The 18428-nt window shown below is 34.4% G+C and overlaps 1 protein-coding gene across 1 annotated transcript in view; it reads left to right on the top strand.

Annotated features, from left to right (window-relative positions):
- Positions 1–979: 979 nt before the first annotated feature.
- Positions 980–18428, top strand: part of LOC134843851 (glutamate receptor ionotropic, NMDA 3A-like) — a gene marked incomplete at its 5' end in the record, with an annotated part of 38899 nt that continues 21450 nt past the window's right edge. Inside the window, 9 exon segments of the mRNA XM_063860158.1 lie at positions 980–2121; positions 5393–5557; positions 12874–13071; positions 13553–13627; positions 14039–14207; positions 14442–14616; positions 14788–15034; positions 17087–17196; positions 17922–18029. Of these exon segments, the coding sequence (XP_063716228.1) occupies positions 1807–2121; positions 5393–5557; positions 12874–13071; positions 13553–13627; positions 14039–14207; positions 14442–14616; positions 14788–15034; positions 17087–17196; positions 17922–18029 (1562 nt within the window).

Raw genomic sequence — 18428 nt, 5'->3', positions numbered from 1 at the left:
CATTTTCTGAACTACTTTACAACCGAGCCCGAAAAAACTGTTCGATTATCAAAACAGATTATGGCAGTTTATGCAGAATAATTTTCAGAACAGGTTGTGAATATCCCCAAAAATTGTCTAATTTACATAGCGTTGTAATGATAATAATCTCAAGTTACGCCGCTTATATGGTAAAGAGAAAAGGTTGAATTTTTATTGGTTTTCATTCCTCGTATAAACTTTTCCAGATCAAACTGATTAGAATAAAGGGGTGGAGTTTGTTCGAAAATATTGTCCAGCAATTTCATGTCTGCACCAGACAAACAGCCTAATGCCAAAATAAGGCCCTAATTAAGCAGCAACTTGAGTCAACGCTGCCACCCAATTTCTGACATTGGCTGTTTTTGGGCGAAAGGCCAATTAAACCTAACTCAGTGGAACCTTTTAACATCGAAATGGCGGTCTTCAAATGTCTTTTGAACAAGGCTCGGAAATTGTTTTGAAAGCTGAAATTTTACACTACAACAATTTTCTTCGTGGTTTGATTGAGTCGACTATTCTCGACATAATTTAAATTTTGACAATCAAAGACAAACAGTTTCAGAAACGTTCCCGTAACAGACAACAAAATACCTCAAATTGGCTCCATAACTTTTTTGCATTAACCGTTTATAATAACCAAGTTATGTTTATTCGTCCTTCAATGTTTTTAACAAAAAAATTCTTCATTATCAAATTGAACTTTCTCTCATTTTTCCCTTTTTCATCACTTTTTGATTAAACATACAAAAATCTCGTGCATTGTTAAACGCGTTTTTATATCGCTCTATTAGTTTTTCACGCCAACTGAAACCAAATTTTATTGCTTTGTGTTTTGGAGCAAAATGTGGAGCTTTCCATTTTAAGTGCACATTTTACTTAAACTTATTAAGAGTGCGTATTGAAAAAAAAACGACGCCTTAAAAACACTCAATATTTATTTTTTGGTTTTAGTATTTAGCATGCGCTGAGGAAGATGACTGAACTTTTATTGCGCAATGACGGCATCGATTTATTGACCAGATGACAACTAAAATGAGGTATTATAACCAGGTTACCATTACTTACCATCCAGATAACAGACACGTCTCACTTGCGAACTAAATCGACCGAAGTTCAGAGTGGCCATCATTTAATAGTATTCCGTTACAGTTACTTGCGATACACAGACTTAGAGGTTATTTTTAAATTTTTCATCCAATATTTTCTCTGCAAATAAATATTCAACAAAAAAGCGCACAGCTCCAGCGAACTTTTGTTGGTGTATTTTTTGTGCTTTGTTCATTTTAGTATAAACCCGCGGCTAAATTGGCAGAATTATCTGCTGTGTTTTTATCGCACCCAAAAAAAGCCTTAATGAATTTTTGTTCTCCCGCGCGCACAAATGTTGCGGTGAAAATCAGCTGAAGTTCATAAAATGATTTGTTTTATTATCAAATTACACCGGAATTAGACGAATAAACATTAGAAGGAAGGGTGGAATAATTCGAGCCAATGTTGTAGATTACTTATGGTGCAACCAGGCGCGACTTTATTCTGAAATTCATCTTCAAAAAAGATGAAACTTTACTCCCTGAACAATTTATTCTTGTTGTACACTTACATATTTTACCATTATAGCTCATTTACAAATTTATTCTGATGAAAAAGACAGATACTACATATTCATGGTTAACAATTCTTGAAAAAAGTTGCTACTCGCGATTTAGATTAGTTCAATATAAAAATTATTACTAAGTTAAACTAAAATATAATCTTCAAAACAATCTTCTTTACTTTGTTTGAAAAATGAAGGTGAAATTTTTTGACCTAAGAGTCGCGAATTTACATAAGATTCTAGTAGTGATCTCGGCTTACTTCTTGCTAATCTTTCCACTCTCATCACTGGTTCTCGGGTCGAGCCGACTGGGCAAAGACGACTTCGATACGAAGTACACTTTCAAAGTAGCCGGCATATTCAACCGGAGTCATTACGAAGTGTACACTAGTTATGAAGATGCGCTGGACAATCTGGAGGACTCGAGTATAGCGAGTCAGTCGGCTGTGACCTTGGAAAAGTACGGGTCAAGTGAGGTCATGTACGACAGTGTGAATCCTTACGAGGTATGAAACTTCAGCTATTTTTTCACTGCTGTGCAGAGAGACCGTTGCAGAAACACTTTTTTCTGCAGCCTAGAAAAAAATTGCGAATCTCAAGCCTTTCTTGGAAGCTTCTAAACATTACTATGCTGATTTGATTGATAATATTATCTATCAATTGCAGTCTAACTTTCGTTTTTTTTTCAATGCCATGGTTGCAATTCAGTCGAAGTGTTATCGTGAGATCATTTCCAGAATTAATTTTCAAAAAATTGTATGGTAAGAAAGTGTTTCACGTTGAATGTGGAATGAATGACTTTCACATAGTATGCATAAGTTTATTTCTGAACTTTTAAAAAAGTAGGGAATACGTTAGCTTAATGGGGTGTTTGTTTCAGTCTAACTTCAGCGATTTAAGATTAGATATGACATTTTATCCCGATGAAGATATTTTCTCCCACGAGCTCAAATGTAAAAAACAATTTCACAATCAGCAACTGTTTTAGAAGCGTTCTGGTGCTTTGAAATTTGCAAAATAGTAAGCTAATTGGTTATATGAGTTCCCTCTGCAACTCAAATTTTATCAACCATTTTTAAAAACACTTCAAATTTAATGCTTTATCAAAAAATTTTTACCAAAATCAATTTGAGACCAGTTAGACCTTCGGAAAACGCATGGCTTTGCTGTGATATACAAGCTATTTTTTGGTAATAATATTGGTAATAATTTTAGAAACAGTTCTAATCTCTAATGATTTTTTTGAGTTTTTCTCCGGTATTTGATATGACTGTTTCTGTTGCCTTCAGTAATAATATTTTTTTTTACTGGAGTACTTATTCAAAGGTGTTTTTTTCCTCCTAAATTCAATTAACATGAAGTAACACATTCGGTATAGGATAGAGTGAAACAATCGATAGAAGCCCTTAAAATGCTAATTCCAGCTGCACGCTGCACTGGAATATCCCGAAAATGTTTTTCAGTTCCGAGAAAAATTTTCCTTAGCTTTTTTAATTTAAGGCTTTCTAGTAATCATTTTCAATGTTCTTCATAATTTTTCTCTTTTTGTTTGATCTTCAACCAATCGCTACTAGTATTTAGTTTAATACAAAAAATTTTTAGCCATCTTTAAAAATTCCTGTTTGCTCCAACAGAAAAAAGGAAAACAGAAAAAAATGATTGATTCTTTTCATTCTAGAAAAATAGTACGAAACTTCATCCAAACTAAAACTTTTAATTTTTCAATTGATAAATAGGGCAACAAAGTTCATAAGAAAAACAAAAAGATTTTACTAATATTGAAAAATAAAACAAGAAATATTGCAAAAGTATAATTATGAAATGTTGAAATTATTGAATGTATTTGTCCAATTTTTGGTTATCTGGTTAAAATTAGACATATACTAACTAGGGCAACACGATATTTTCTTAGCCAAAACAAAGTAAATGACAAATACAGTTTTCCCCTAAACCATCACATACACTCAGTTCAGCGGTGACTTATTGTGATTTTCATGAAATCAGACCAACTTTCTTGACATTGAGAGAAACTATTTTTGTTTGGATTTCGAATCATGTTTGAAATGCTACCACGTTTTCTCGCAATCACATTGATGCATTTTGAGGCACCTAAAATGCTTGAAAAAATTCACACTTGCCATAATTTTTGCTCACTTTTTGAGAGTGGTTTTGACAAAAAAAATTTTAAAACTCAATTGATACTCTTCAATGTTGTGTTAATTGACTTAATGGCATCTTGAAAACGTTTAGCAAAAAAAAACAGCTCTTGAATTTAAAGACATAATGATACCGCTAAGGCGTTTGTAGTTTTTATTCTCAGCGCCCTCTGTAAAAGGTTTTTTCATGCCGATCCAAACGTACTCTAATGACTGATTGTGTGCCAAGTGTCGAACCAATTGGTTCAAGTGAACGTTGCTTCATCATAAACATGTGCCAAATTTACTGTTTTAGGAAAATCTGTTCTTTTTTTCTCATTTTTCAACTCTTAAACATAAACCAAAAAAATCAAGGATAGCTGGTTGCTGTGCGAGTAACACAGAATGTTCCGACCACATTTAAAAAAAAACATTAGAATTTTTTTTTTCAAATTTGTGTCAATTTTTTGTGAGTGCTGAGACAAATATGATCTGGCGAACGCCTAAAACTTCGGAATATTTGGCAGTCACAGTAAAAATGGCAAACTGGGCCAACATTTTTCTCAAAATGGAACAATTCTTTAAAAAATTTTCAAAATTCGATCAAATCAGGGGTGAAAGGGCTTCATTATGATACACCACACTCCAACCATTTCAATAATTGTTTGCGGTAAATGCTCTTGTTTGAAAAACAAAATGAGCCTGCTCAAGTTCACTTTCTTTGTTCGAAATTAGATCAAAAATCAAATATTTAACAGATTATTCAATTTTCGAATGTTGCATAATTCACGACTGAAAAAACTTGAATCCATTAGAGCGCTCGACTCGTTAGGATGATTATTTGTGGTACCTGACAGTGCGTGGAAAAAACTGAAATCAGATTTCTTCGCCGTTTTCAATAGTCGAACCAATGACAGATGGTAATAGTATCAGAAACAAATGCCAAGCGATCTATCGCTTAAAACGCTTTCCATTGTGATTAAATTGATGTCGAAGAAATTCAAAAAGAATTGCCTCGGGGTGTCGAGAAAAACTCTCTCAATGCCTACATTTGATCCTGACGTTACTGAAATTTTTCATTGAATTGAAAAAAAAACATAAACAAAAGTGACAGATTAACTCATGAAAATTTTTTTTTCTTGTTTTGTGTTCTAATTGCGTTCCAACTGCAATAAAATTAAGTGCTCAGTTGAAAACTAGAAATCGACAAAAAAAATCAGAGACTACAACAAACAACTCGATCGTTGTTAACCTCTGTATTTTTTCATGCCATAAAATTCTGCTTTTTTAATCCAAAAGTTTTTGAAAAATACAAATTGTTCGTCAAAGATTGTCAACAAAACTGATCGTCTAAATAGTCTTTTTAACTGCGCAAAAAAATTTCTGTGATTTTCAAACGGAAAAATAAGTCTCATTAAATTTTGATTCAAGATCTACGATTTTGCCATAAAGTTGCCATCAACTATAGACAACGCACGGGTTCCAAAATGATCAGAAAAGAGTCAATACCAAGGCCAGAAGGATATCTAGGAGGGGGTTTATTAGGTTGACTAAATTGTTTTTTGAGCACTTCAAAACCTCATAGAGACCCCTAGTTTACCAAAACTGTCTGCAATTAGGTCCTAGAGTATAGTGAATTTAGGTGATGCAGTACTACTGTCGTCCAAACAGTCGCATCTCGGCGAACACGATAGCTGTGCTGGCAGTGTGTGACCACGAGATAGTGTCCTTCCTGACCATGGTCGCCTCCCAGATGTACATTCCACTCATCAGTTTGTCAGACAGACGATGGGTCTACTCTTTCAAGGTCAGTTGAGTCTCTTGCAATCAATCAAACCCACGCCTCAAACACGAGATACGCACGCATACCAGCTGGGAGCAAATACAAGCCCACTCACACACACTTTGTCAAAATCAAGATCAATAAAAAGCCCAATGAAAGCGGTGAAAAGTGTCGAGAAAAAGAAGTCCTATTTTTTTCTTTTTAGTCTTAGTTCTCATTTTTTGCTACTGAAAACGAATGCAAGAAAGTAGCCCTAACCTTATTCCAATAGTTTGAAAAGTGTTTCAGCTATTTTTGTACCAACTACAGAAGCCTAATTTCAACCCATTCACTCCCAACGAAACATCAAAATAATCCAAATTTTCTACGAACGAAGACTATGCTCCTAAGAACGAAGACTAGTGCGAAATTAGCTATTATACACTGTTGAAATTGTTAAAATTATATTTTTTAGGCTGACCCATAATTCTTAGAATGTTAAATTTTCCGAAAAAATTCTGTGAAAAAAGGTAAACATTTTTGTGTCTTCTTTTCTTGGATGCCTAAAATACGCTTCTTTTACTAGCTACAAAAAATATCTTTTTTCTTGCTTTAATTGACTTGGAATAATTCTTAATTAATAAAAAGTATGAAATCATCTAAAGCGCAAAAAATTTAGAGAAAATTGATAACAAATTTTATGTTGTCAATCCCAACTCGAAAAAAGCTCCTAACAATTGCGAGTTCACAAGATTTTGTCATTTTTAAAAAGCAAACGCAAAAACAGGAAGGATAGCTGGCTTTTAAAAAACGACAAACTCAAAAAAACATGACAAAAAAATTAAAACAAATTTTAATCTATTAGAAAATTGTAATGAGCAAAACATAAGTGTTGTTTTTGCAAATATGAGTAGCGATGTGGAAAAACAAAATGTGGAAACAGGAGATCACATATATTTCGATAAATTTTTGATTTAGACAAAAACAAAAACTGGCTTATTGAGTTTCTGTGCATCCTTGTTTAAGGAGTTAGTGGCAGCCAATTTTAAGATTTTGAGGTACGTTTTCAAAGTCAAATTTGTATGCCATTTTTTGTGATGGTTTTTATATTCCTAATTACTAGCATTATGCTAATTAAAATTCCCTGGTGTTGCTTTTTTACTAGCATAAAATGTTTTGACCCTAGCTATCATTGCAACAAAAGAGTTGGAAATTGAAAAAACTAGTTGAAGAAAGTTTTAACTGAAAATGCGCTGATTAAAGTTTTTTGGTCAAAATGAATAAGATTGGAAACTTCAATCATTTTTTATTTTAATTTGAGCTAAGACTGATTAAAATTGGAAATAACAATCTTGCTTAACATTTTATCAGATTTATTGTGGTTCAACTAATTTTGCAAAATTTGGAGAAAAAATTAGGCCACAAAAAAAAATTTTGGTTAATCAAAAGTTACGCTAAAACTACCGAGTGAACTGATAAGCAAGTTATATCAATCGGGCGTCTTACACTGTCTAACAAGGGTAAAGTTAAACCTACATCTAGAAATTAAAATCTCCAAACATCTGTGTCAGAGGTTGTATTTTCGATTGATGGCAAAAATTGTAATTTTTACTGTATAAAACTCAAAATCTTAGCTTCAAAAAGTTTTTTTAATTGTTTGCAGATTTTCCCATCCGAGCTTTGATTTTCTTGGGCTCTGTGAGAAACTCGATTTGGTATAACTTGCTCAATAATTCACTGGGCAACGTTTGATTAATTAAAAAAGTCAAATTTACCCATTTTGGAGGTAAAATTTTTGATTCAAATTGCGCAAAACAAGTTTTACCAGAAAAACTCTGATAAAAGTTAACAAAGCAGTAGTTTATATTTTTACCTTGCATGTGAGGAGAAAACTTTCCAAAAAAATAAAAGAAAAGAGTTTTATTGAAATTTCATCAATTCGTAAGCTATATTTCAACCAATTTTAACAAAGCTGCTCCATAAAACCTAAAGGACATCCGAAACAGCCAGGGCTTTGTCCTGATACAAGCAGTCTCCTACGCCTGAAAAACTAAACAAAACATTCTTTAGAGGTCGTGGAACTAATCTTAATAATAAATTGTTTCCAGTATAGGTCCAAATTCATCAAATTAAATTTTATAAATAATCATCTTAAAAAAGCCCAGTCTGGAACTCACTTTCAAGTATCACAATAAACTATTACGAGCAATTGCTTAATGGATATTATGCAAATCAGACACGTTTTGATAGAATCTTATCCGTGAATGCTAGACAGCTTGGTCGTAATTTTTTGTGCAAGTCTCCAACCTCCGTCCTGCTTAATTGATCTGACTAATTTGCCATTTTAATCTCGCGAAGCTTAAATGGAATGAGGACGTGCTGATTTTAGCTCTTGGTCAATTGGTTTTTTCAACCCTAACCTGATTTTAGCAACCGGTCATTTCGCTTCAGCTGAGCTATTCGTTGACCTCATTTTCTGTCTGTGATTTGCTTAATCCTCTAAATTGCGCGTAAGTAGCTAGCTACCGCGCGTCAATCTAGCCGGCTAATTCGTCCCCCAAGACAGGTATTTTAACACCTTCGCTAAGGGCAAGTGCTATTTAAATTGGCCAGAAATCAAGTATTTACTTAGTAAAGCCTATTAAATTCGCCCTTACAACTCCTGGCCGCTTTCAGATCAATTTCGCACTTCCAATGGGCGGGAAAAATGTTCATTCACGCTTCTACAGGAACTAGCCCGCCGGGAATAATTGCTTTTCCATTAAAAATCGCAATTTCAATGGCTGCAACTGCCCAATGTGCGCTTTTATCACTTTTAAATAATGTCATTAAAATTTTTTACGATCCATCTGAAGTTTTTTTCCACCCTGATGACTATTTAGTCGAGTATTTTTTTGAAAGCCAGTGAGTCAAGCTAATACAAGTTCTATTGTATTGATACAAGCTCTAGGTATCAACTGGACATGCCATAAAAGCTTAACTTTTCACCATTTGTCCGGTTTTACCGATTATTTCTGGGTTGTAATAGTGGTAGATTGTTTTCACGTTGACGTATTGGATCAAGGCTCAAATTTCGAGGCTAGTTTTAGGTTAATCCAACTTAACGAAGTGTTCATAATTGGGCTGTAAGGAAATTCACGCTGAAGGAAAACCTGAAATGCGTCGTGAGCATGCCAATACGTGAAATAATTCCGCTGAAGTAAGATGTTTGTGATCAGATTGTGGTCCGCTACTCTTTAATGGACGGGAAAAGAATTAGCTTTGAATTTGTGTGACTTCAACTGCAAATTTAAATCCCTATTTAACGAAGTTATTCCACATGAAAACTTCACGCGGCATTTTAAAGTCAGTGTCGCTTTTTGAACAATTTAAAACAATCGAGAGAAAATAGTGTCATTATTTAAACTGGGTCAAAACATGGGTCATGCAGAGGTCAATTCAAAAATCTTAAATTTTGGAGAATCAAAATATTCATCGAAGTCTGTTGTAAAGTTTTATTTTCAGGTATTTTCTTGAAGGCGGGAAGAAGGCAAGCAAAATTAGGCAATCTATGAAAACTTTGAAAGTAATGGCTAAAAACAGAAGTCAATGTTCCCAAATTTTATTAAATTCGATAACAAAAAAAACTATCTTGAGATTGCTGGATGGATTCTTGTTTACTTTCTCAAATTTTCGATTGAATTATAAAATTTTTAAGGCTCAAAAAGATCTTGGAGCAGTTTTTTTGAAGTCAAAGCAACCTTCTTTCCTATTCGCTCCTCTGAGTTTTTCGTTTAATCTTTGTTCGTTTCAACCCCTCAATCTAAATATCTGCGGGCGAAGGTGTGGAAATATAAATTACCGAATAACTTCTTCTCGTTTATTGATTGTTAAATATATAGTCTGTATGGGGTAATAAAACAGTCAGAGTTCCAAATATTCGACAGAAAAAGGCGTTATAAAAGTCTGAAAGTAAACAAACAGTAAATAGTGGGCACTCTTCTGAAAACATCAAACTACAGCAATAACTTCTGCTAATTTGGCCCCACAAAAATATTCACGGATCGTTCTATTTTTACTCTGGATAATTAAATTGGTGGTAAACTATTTTTTTCATATAAGGATAAGTTCAAAGTAGGGTGAATTAAGTTCTCCCATATTATTTATTATTATGTCAACCGAAAATAACAAATGTTTGTTCTAGTTCAAACTGCTTACAAGTTGTTGTTCCGACTTTCGATACGAAAGTAACGGAATATTTGTGCTCGGGATGGGTTTTTTTAAAATAAATTTGTTAATGATATTTATGTCATAACTGCTCCATAAACCATAAAAGGCAGTCGGAACATTCAGGGCTTCGCCCTGATACGAGCAGTGTTGTTTAAGTTTGTTGAGATTTCAATATCATTCGGCCTTATCGAAAAATTGCTAAAACAATTGCAATATTAAACACTGTTTTTCAAAACTGCAATATTAAAAAAACATTATTTGTATGTCATGTTGGATAACATTTGTTTTAAAATCCCTGACGTGGTAAAAAGGATTAAAAGCTAAAATCAAGGAATGAAATTAGCTTTTGTAAAAATTATTCTAACTAATTGACTCAATTGATTCTTTGGCTCTCAAATGACATTTGATCCTATAGTGATGATTATGATTTTTGTCTGTTACAAAAAATGCATGTTTTGAATGCATGTTTCGAAATGCACGTTTGAATGCACGTTTGAATGCACGTTTCGAAAAATGCATGTTTTGAAATGCATGTTTCAAACTTCAAAATTAAAAACTGAACGTTTCTTTTTCAGGTTCTTAACCAAAACAAGTTGTTATTGGCAAAACGTGTATATATCATTTTCCAGCAATCTTATCAGTTTTTAATTTTGAAGCTTGATACACTCAAAACATGCATTTTTTGTAACAGACAAAACTCATAATCATCAATAAAAGATCAAATGTAAAATGAGAGCCAACGAATCAAACGAGTCAAATATTTGGAATAATTTTTACGAAAGGTAAATTCATTCCTTGAGTTTAGCTAATCCTTTTTACCATGTCAGGAAAATTAAAACAAATGTTATCAAACATGACATAGAAATATTATTTTTCAAAAACTAAAACAAATCAATCAAAAACAATCAAGAGTTTTATATTTTTTTTTGTAATTTTTTTTAAACAAAGTTATTTTAGTCAACTGAGATGATTATCTGAGATAATTAAATCTGCTACAGTAAAACAAGCCCACAGAATAACTCATCGGTTGAAACGTTCTTTCAACAAAAATAATTTCATTTTGAAAATTTACTGTATTAACCACACTTTTTTCAAATAACCTTCAAAACTGACTATGTTCCAAAAATTTGAAAATTAAATGAGAAAAATTGTGTTCATGGCAAACCAGGAGCTTTGGGAGATCTTTTTAATTTTTTCTTGATTTACGGGCTCTTGAAGCAGAAAGGATGAAAACTTTCAAAACATAATTTGTTACTTCTTATGGCAAGAGTAGATATACCAACTCAATAATCATGATCATAATCATAACAACTGTGGTTCCTGTGAATTGCAGAGCAGTTATCATTGAGCTTTAACAGGCTTGTCTCTATTTTCTCTCATTTCATACTAAGTTATTTTTATGAGCGAAGCTTTTTTTGCGTTTCAAGGCCGTTTTTTCTTCGCTTAGAATTTTCACGTAGTACCACTATTGCAGCTAAAATTGGTTAAGCTGTAGTAGACATTAATGTAAAGTTCAAGTGAGAGCTCGTCCTCACACACTATCTTTGCCATGGCAGGATATCGATCATGCACTTCGACGTTCAGAGTGTAAACTCCCTACCACTTTGCTAAGTGCCTTAATTGGTATTACATCATTAGAAGATAAGTTTTGGCTCCAATTCATTCCCATTAAAGTGATTCTTATACTTTCGATCTACCCAAATATCATCGGAAAATATCAGGAAAAAATATTATAGAAGTTATAACTTTAGAAATCATCAGATCATTCAAAAAGCAAAAAAGCTTGCAAGTTTAACAAAATTAATCGATGAGTTATTGATAATTTCCTGCAGAAAATTGCTCAATATTTGATCTGAAAATCGTCATTCAATCATTGCTAATTCTACGCTGATACATCATAACGAGCCAAACTGCTTTTTGTGAGCGGTTAGCAGATTCCGCAACAGGCTGAGAACGGTCTTTTCGTAGAATCGGCAAAAGCTTTCTTTCATCGTCTTTGTTGTTTCGGATTCCACAAACGAATAGCTGAATCTTGATTTTGTTCAAAAAGCTCCTAAAAAAGCAAATTAGCATAATCCACAACAAGTTTTGCGGAATCCGCATTAAAATTTTCCAAATCCGAAGAAATTTGTGGAATCAACAAACAAAGAATAATACGTGTATAGAAAAATAACCTTGTTGTGAAGTCCTCATCTGTGAGGGGAGTCCGCAAGTTACAAGCGGAGTCCGCAGATTGTAAGCTGAATCCGCAAATTGTAAGCGGAATCCGGAGAGTTGTGCGGAATGCGTTTACAACTGCAGGTTACGGAAAAAAATAGCTATACTCGCTCGTTGCGAATGCACGTTAAAACTAATATAACGAAAAAAAACTCCCGTTGCGGTTATTTTGCGAGATATTCACGCAAATTTTGTTAGTGGAATCCACTTATACGTTGGAGCATGTTCACAGACTTGTCTCTGGATTCCAGTGATCTACAAACATCAAATTGTGTGCCTACATATATATCTAGTCGAAATATCTAATCACACAAAATGTAAATCAGGTGATACAGTATTTTAAAAAACATATTCTACTTTACTGGCAAAACAAAAAATTAAATTTGAATACGGCCTTTTTTCGGAAAAAATTAGACGAATGCTTGAAGAATGAATGAATTTTTTTTGTGTTCTTTGAAACAGCAATCAAGCAAAAAAAAACAAAAAATACTTAAACTCACAAATTTATAGTGTAAGATGGGATATAAAGTTTTTGAATAATTTATAGTGTAAGATGGGTTATAAAGTTTTTCAATAACCTTTACTGATACTGATAACGAAACGAATTACGAGTGACAGCTTTTAAAATTGATACCACCCCAATTGATCAAATGACGTTGTGTTTTCAGGCACTGAAAATTGCGTGAAAAAAACCAGCCATCTTCATATTCTTTTATTTTCTCTTGTGGTAGGAGCAAATTGAAACTGTAAATTTAAATTATAGAGATAACCAATTAATAAGCCTCAAAATGCATAGAAAACATTAGATTTTCTTGTACATTTTTTACTTTTAAGTTTGTTATCATAGGTGGCCGGACCTCATGTGCTACAACGACAGCAACCAACATTTTTGCAAAAAAGTTGTTTGAATTTGTTTTTTTTCTCTCTCTCTCCAGGGCACCCACCCGATGTTCCTGCGACTGGTGGCGCCGCTCTCTGTGCAGTCTCAGCCCATGATCGAGTTCTTCCGCAAGTACGGTCTGTTCTCCTTTGCAGTCATCACCACCTATGACGTCATCAACGACGGCTTCATAGACGCACTTCAGAAACAGACCATCTACTCGCCATTAGAGAGGAGCCAGTGGAAACTACGGGTACTTTTTCACAACTTAGTCAACCCCCCCCCCCCCCCGCAAAAGGGGGGTTACGTTTCAGCTTCTCAAGGGTTACGTTTCCGCCTCTAAATCGAAAGGTCGGATATTCAAGGTCGAATATTCACCATAAGGTCGGATATCCACCATAATCCTTTCTCGTTGATATTTTACCATTTTAATTCAATCAATTTTTGTACTTTTTTTCAAGCCTGGAACCGAGCTATCTTCTTTTTTGATTATGGATTTAATTGAAGTAAACTAAATGAACTTTTGTTTTCAGAATAATTTACCGTAACTTTTTCTAGCTGGTTTGAGGCGGCAAATGCGATGAAAAAGAACGCATAATCTAAAATTTTTTATTGCAAACTTTAAAAAAAGTATGAAGTACGATAGTTTTTGAAAGAGACTCTTCGGTGACATTGAAGAATAGCTTATTTGAATTTTGTGTTATTTGTTTGTTCAATCTTTCGTTTTCTCCTAGGTGTCAAAAGTGGATGCGCAAGACCACACGAATGTGTCACTGACGCTGAAGGAGCTTCGCAACAACGGATACAAGGTACAGACAGCCTCTTTGCATGCGAAAAATTCCGATGGGATATTTTGTCATATGGCATAATTTGTCAAGAAGAATATATGAGATAAATTCTTCAGCCATCACCAAACTGACTCTTTGTGCAAAATTGCCTTTCTTTCTGTGTTATATGGGCTAGATTTTTTTGCCGTTTAATTTTTTATAAAAATCAAGAAGGCTTTCGAGAAATGTTTCAATGACGTATTTGAAAACATAACATTACATAATTTGGTTTATGACAAATAAACAGTATAATTTCAGGGTAAAAACTAGCTGAATGAAATACTTTAATTGGGAAGACACGTTCGGAAAAAAAATCTGAAGCTAGATGCGTATTGTAAAACATGTTCATTCTTATTTAACATAACTTTTTCCAATCAGAGTTATTCTATCCAGGTGTTCATCGTGCACACTGAGGTTGACGAGGCCTCGACAGTGATTGACAAGGCGGATGACCTTGGGATTCTGTCGTACGGTTATGCGTGGATGCTCACAGATGAACTGCAGAATAAGTTCTCACTTTCCCAAGAGAAAATGAACTCCTTGCCAGATGGAATACTTTCAGGTACAAGTACAAACATGTTTGAAGTAAGCGAAAACAGTAATGGAGGTTTTGGGAGAACTCGGAAAATCAATCAAGACCAACTAAAAGGTCAACTTGTTCAATAAAATTCGAGTTGTTTTCGCTTTTCTGCGCCATATTTTGAGCATAGACAATTTTATAAAAGAAGCTCAACATTGTCGTTTTGAATCTTTAAAAAGTATAATTACAAAAATAAATTGAAATAATATTTTACAGTGCGCTTCGTGGAGACGGAGACGGAGAGTGAAAAGATGCAGAAGGCTGTCCAGTTAATCCAACAGGCACTGAATGAGATGGAGGGGGAGGGGAGGAGACATCTGCAGAGGGACAATCTTCCCAACAACTGCCAGCCCAACCTAAATGTGAAGAGGAGCAGTGCAGAGTTCTACGAGTGAGTTCACGCCATCTTACAATAATGCTCCGACCAAGTTATAACTGCAAGAAATATAAAAGCAAAATTGATAAACAAAAGTATAATGATTCAAAAGAAAAATCGATTAAAATGATGTACTTTTTTAAATTATAGACATTTTTTTCGGTTAAACCACTTTTTCTGCTTCAGTCGTTTAAAAAACGCGACTACAGCCGACAACAAACGGGTGTTCACTTCTTCCGGAGACCTGGCTACTTTCAGTTTTGAAGTGCAGAACTTACAAACGAGGGAGGAGCCGAGAAGGAGAGAGTGGGTGAGGATAGCAGAGTTCATCAACGGGAGACTGACTAACTTCCACAGTGTCATGTGGCCCGGCAACTCATTCCAGACGCCGAGGGAGGGCACGGACATGGGAAGTGTCAGGGTCACTGCCAAGGTCAGTGCAGTGTAATAAATCTATCTTGCAGAAGTTGTTGTTCCGACCACGTAACTGAAAGTGACTGGAAAGAACTATGGCGTGGAGTGTCTTTGACGGACTTTAACTATCTCAAAGAGGGCTAGTGGGTAGTCAAGTGTGGTATCCGTATCGCATTTAAGCCATTTCGGCCGTGATTCGGATTTCGAAAAAAGGCCTCAGTGACGAGAAAATCTGTTCGGAATTATTTCAATTTTCCGACCAACTTGGTGATACTTAATTTAGTGAAGCCCAATTTAAATTCACTTCTAATTCAACTGTTGGTTTATTTTCGCTAATAACATCTCAAATGTAGTTTTTCCTGATTCAATTGCGTTTTCCAAACATATCCACAGGAAATGAAGAAAAAATGAAAAAGGCTCTAAACAAATTAAACTTTTTTATTTAACTCATTGTGGCCGGAAAATTCTGTGCTACTTGCATATCAATCGATTATCCTTGTTGACTACTGAAGGTTTGGCGGTTGGCATTAACTTTACATTCACGTGCATTTTTTTTCTTCAGCTTTCTGTTTTCCAAGCAAACTCCTACCTCATTGAACAATTTGAACATTTTTGTAACGTTTTTTTGGCGAGAATTATAATTCCAAAACCAACTAATTTTTGCAAACCAACTAATTTCTGCTGCGAGAAACCTCATAAATGCAGCCCTTAAAAAATTGTTTTTATCTTTTTTTTTGATAAAAAGTGCCATTAGATAGAAAACTGCATGGCATAATTTTCGATCAATTTTAAACTGATTGTCAAAAAATTTAATTAACATTTTCGAGGTTGTGTTTACATCAACCATAATTTGTACACGCAAGTCGTATGCACCACTATTTTTCTATGAATTGTTCTCAGTTCGCTTTTTCAAAAATTTGAATTTATGTGTCTAGTGCTTTAAAATGGGTGTCAATTACTAAATATTGAAGATTCAGAGCTGATTTTAGTGTCCTTTAAACAAAGAATTTTTCCTATCATTTTGAATTATGAGTTGACTACCAGGTGTTTCAGATACTTTTTGCAAATTGAAGAGAATTGTTCTTGAGAATGTTTGAGGTATGATGCTGGATATTCTACACTCTGTGAATATCGAATGAAAATTATTCTTCCAACTTTCGAAAGAAGTGAAAAAATATTTGAGCTCGGACTGGTTTTTCTCCAGAAAAACTTCGACTTTGTTACGGGCAGTTTTTAGTAGCTTTTTCCTTGGATTACTTTTGCAAATGGGGGATAACTATTGCACGCTATCTACCAGCGTTTCTATCATCGAGTAGCGTAAGAGGTAAAGTTAACAGACTCAAATTTAAATCTAAATTGACCACGTTTGCTAATTTGTCCAAAAAAGGTGCATTTACAAAACAGTCCAATGCAAAACAGTCCCGATAACCGGCTCCAAATTTTGTATTAAGTCCTACCCTCTGTTGGCAGGCAGGCTCGCAACACGTTGGCGCGACTGCGGTGGTCACTATTTTGTTCATTATGTTTGTTGAACAAAGGGCAATTCTCGGCCTGCCGGGTTGTTAAAGCAATTATTACTTGGGACTGTTTTTCGGACTGTTTTGTTTTGGATGTTTTTTTAATGTTCATTTTCATACTTTTCCAGACTGTTTTGTATTGGACTGTTTTGTATGGGACTGTTTTGTACAGACACGCCAAAAAATATGTTATTGGATGGTCTATATATCATGTTTTCTACGAGTTTTATCTTTTTTCTATGAAAAACTTTTTAAGATATCTTTAATTGCAACCATAAGTTTCAGAAATTCGCTCTTATTTTTGCATTACAGAACGGCTTGTAAATGTCTGTCCAGATTCTGTTTCATATCAGAAGTTTAAATTTAGGACTTCATGCCAAAAAAAATTTTTAGCCAAATTCAGTGTGAAACTCTTTTTTTTCCAGAAAAAATCTCAGATCAAAAGGCTTCATCAATGCACAAAAATTCAAAGTTGTTTGTTAACAAAAGCCAACAACACGCAAAATACTGCTAAACTTCAAACAGAAGCAACAAATGACATGTTTTGTATTCAGGTGACTGCGCCTTTTGTGGAGTACTTGAAGGCTGAAGACAAGAACTGGCAGTGCTACTCGGCCAGTCGATGTCTCAAACCCAACAGTCACGACAAATGGACCCTCATCAGGTAACTCACTCAATACAACAAGTCTGTTGAAACCACTTTTGCATTCTTTTTTACTTCAATTTTTTTTGACACTTTCTTGAAGCTATTTTTTATTCCCACCAATCAGGAAAGAGTGGAAAGTAACTATGTCACAGTTTGGGTCTTTTTGCGGTAGGACTTTAACTGCCTCAAAAAGATAGTCTGGGCGAGGGGTTGTCTTGCCTCGAGCGTCCGTGGGGTTCCCATATTCTTTTTTTAAGAAAACTTTTTTTTCGCTATCGAGAAAAAACTGGTCTGAAAATCTCTGTTTTCTTGTGACTGATAAGCTAAAATTAATCTTGAAATAAACTGACACCGGAATGAGTTTAATTTTTTCAGCAAAATGAAAAGACTAATTTTTTGTCTGCTTTGCAAGCATATTATAATCAGCGGATCCTGTGGATTATTCGAAAAAAATGAAAATGTACGAAAGAAAGAAAGAAAGAATTTATTTCTTCAGACAATTAAATGCAAAAATACAGAAAATGAAGAAACGTGAGATGTTGAAAAAATGCTTCCCTTAAAGATCCACTAGCGTGATTTTCACAGCTCTCCTCGAATCCTAATTTTTGCGTCTAAAATATCTTTCGACTTCAAAGACTGAACCTTTTGACTTTTGATTTTATGTACATAAGGACGAAATTGTTTGATGATAGGTTAAAGTTGGCAAATTGCTGCGTTTGATTCGGTCTCCATTCTTTTTTTAGGCTATTTGATGAGTCGTCTAAGTTCACGCCTGCGATGTATGATCAGCTGCTTCCCAACCTTGAAGCGTACAAGAAAGAAAACGGAAGTCAACCTTCAATGAGACCTAGGTGAGATACACCAAAGCTTAGCAGAAATTCAACGTCTCAAAAAAAACAGTTCAGTCTGGTTTTAAATGGACTAGTTCTATTCAAGATTCTTTTGCACGCTTGGCAGATAAATGCGATGTAAGTTTAAATGAAAACAGCCCAGGTTGTCCGAAGATTATCTATCAATTTAATTTGCTTAAAAAATTTTCGAAATACAAAATGATTAAAAAATCAGTGAGTGATCATTGAGTTCATATGAAACAGTAGCCGATTTAAGGGGGTGCCCTTTTTCTTTCAGGGATTCGATCCCATGACTACCCAAAGGGTCCCCCCTTTGGTACTATTACTATTATAAGAGCTCCATTTTCGACTGGCTGACCCTTAAATTTTTCTACCGGCGTATTTAGCTCGAATACATAC

Source organism: Symsagittifera roscoffensis, chromosome 4 (genome assembly GCF_963678635.1).
Source record: "Symsagittifera roscoffensis chromosome 4, txSymRosc1.1, whole genome shotgun sequence".
Classification (NCBI taxonomy): domain Eukaryota; kingdom Metazoa; phylum Xenacoelomorpha; order Acoela; family Convolutidae; genus Symsagittifera; species Symsagittifera roscoffensis.
The sequence above is the reverse complement of the archived record's forward strand: the minus strand, read 5'-3'. Positions and strand labels throughout refer to the sequence as shown.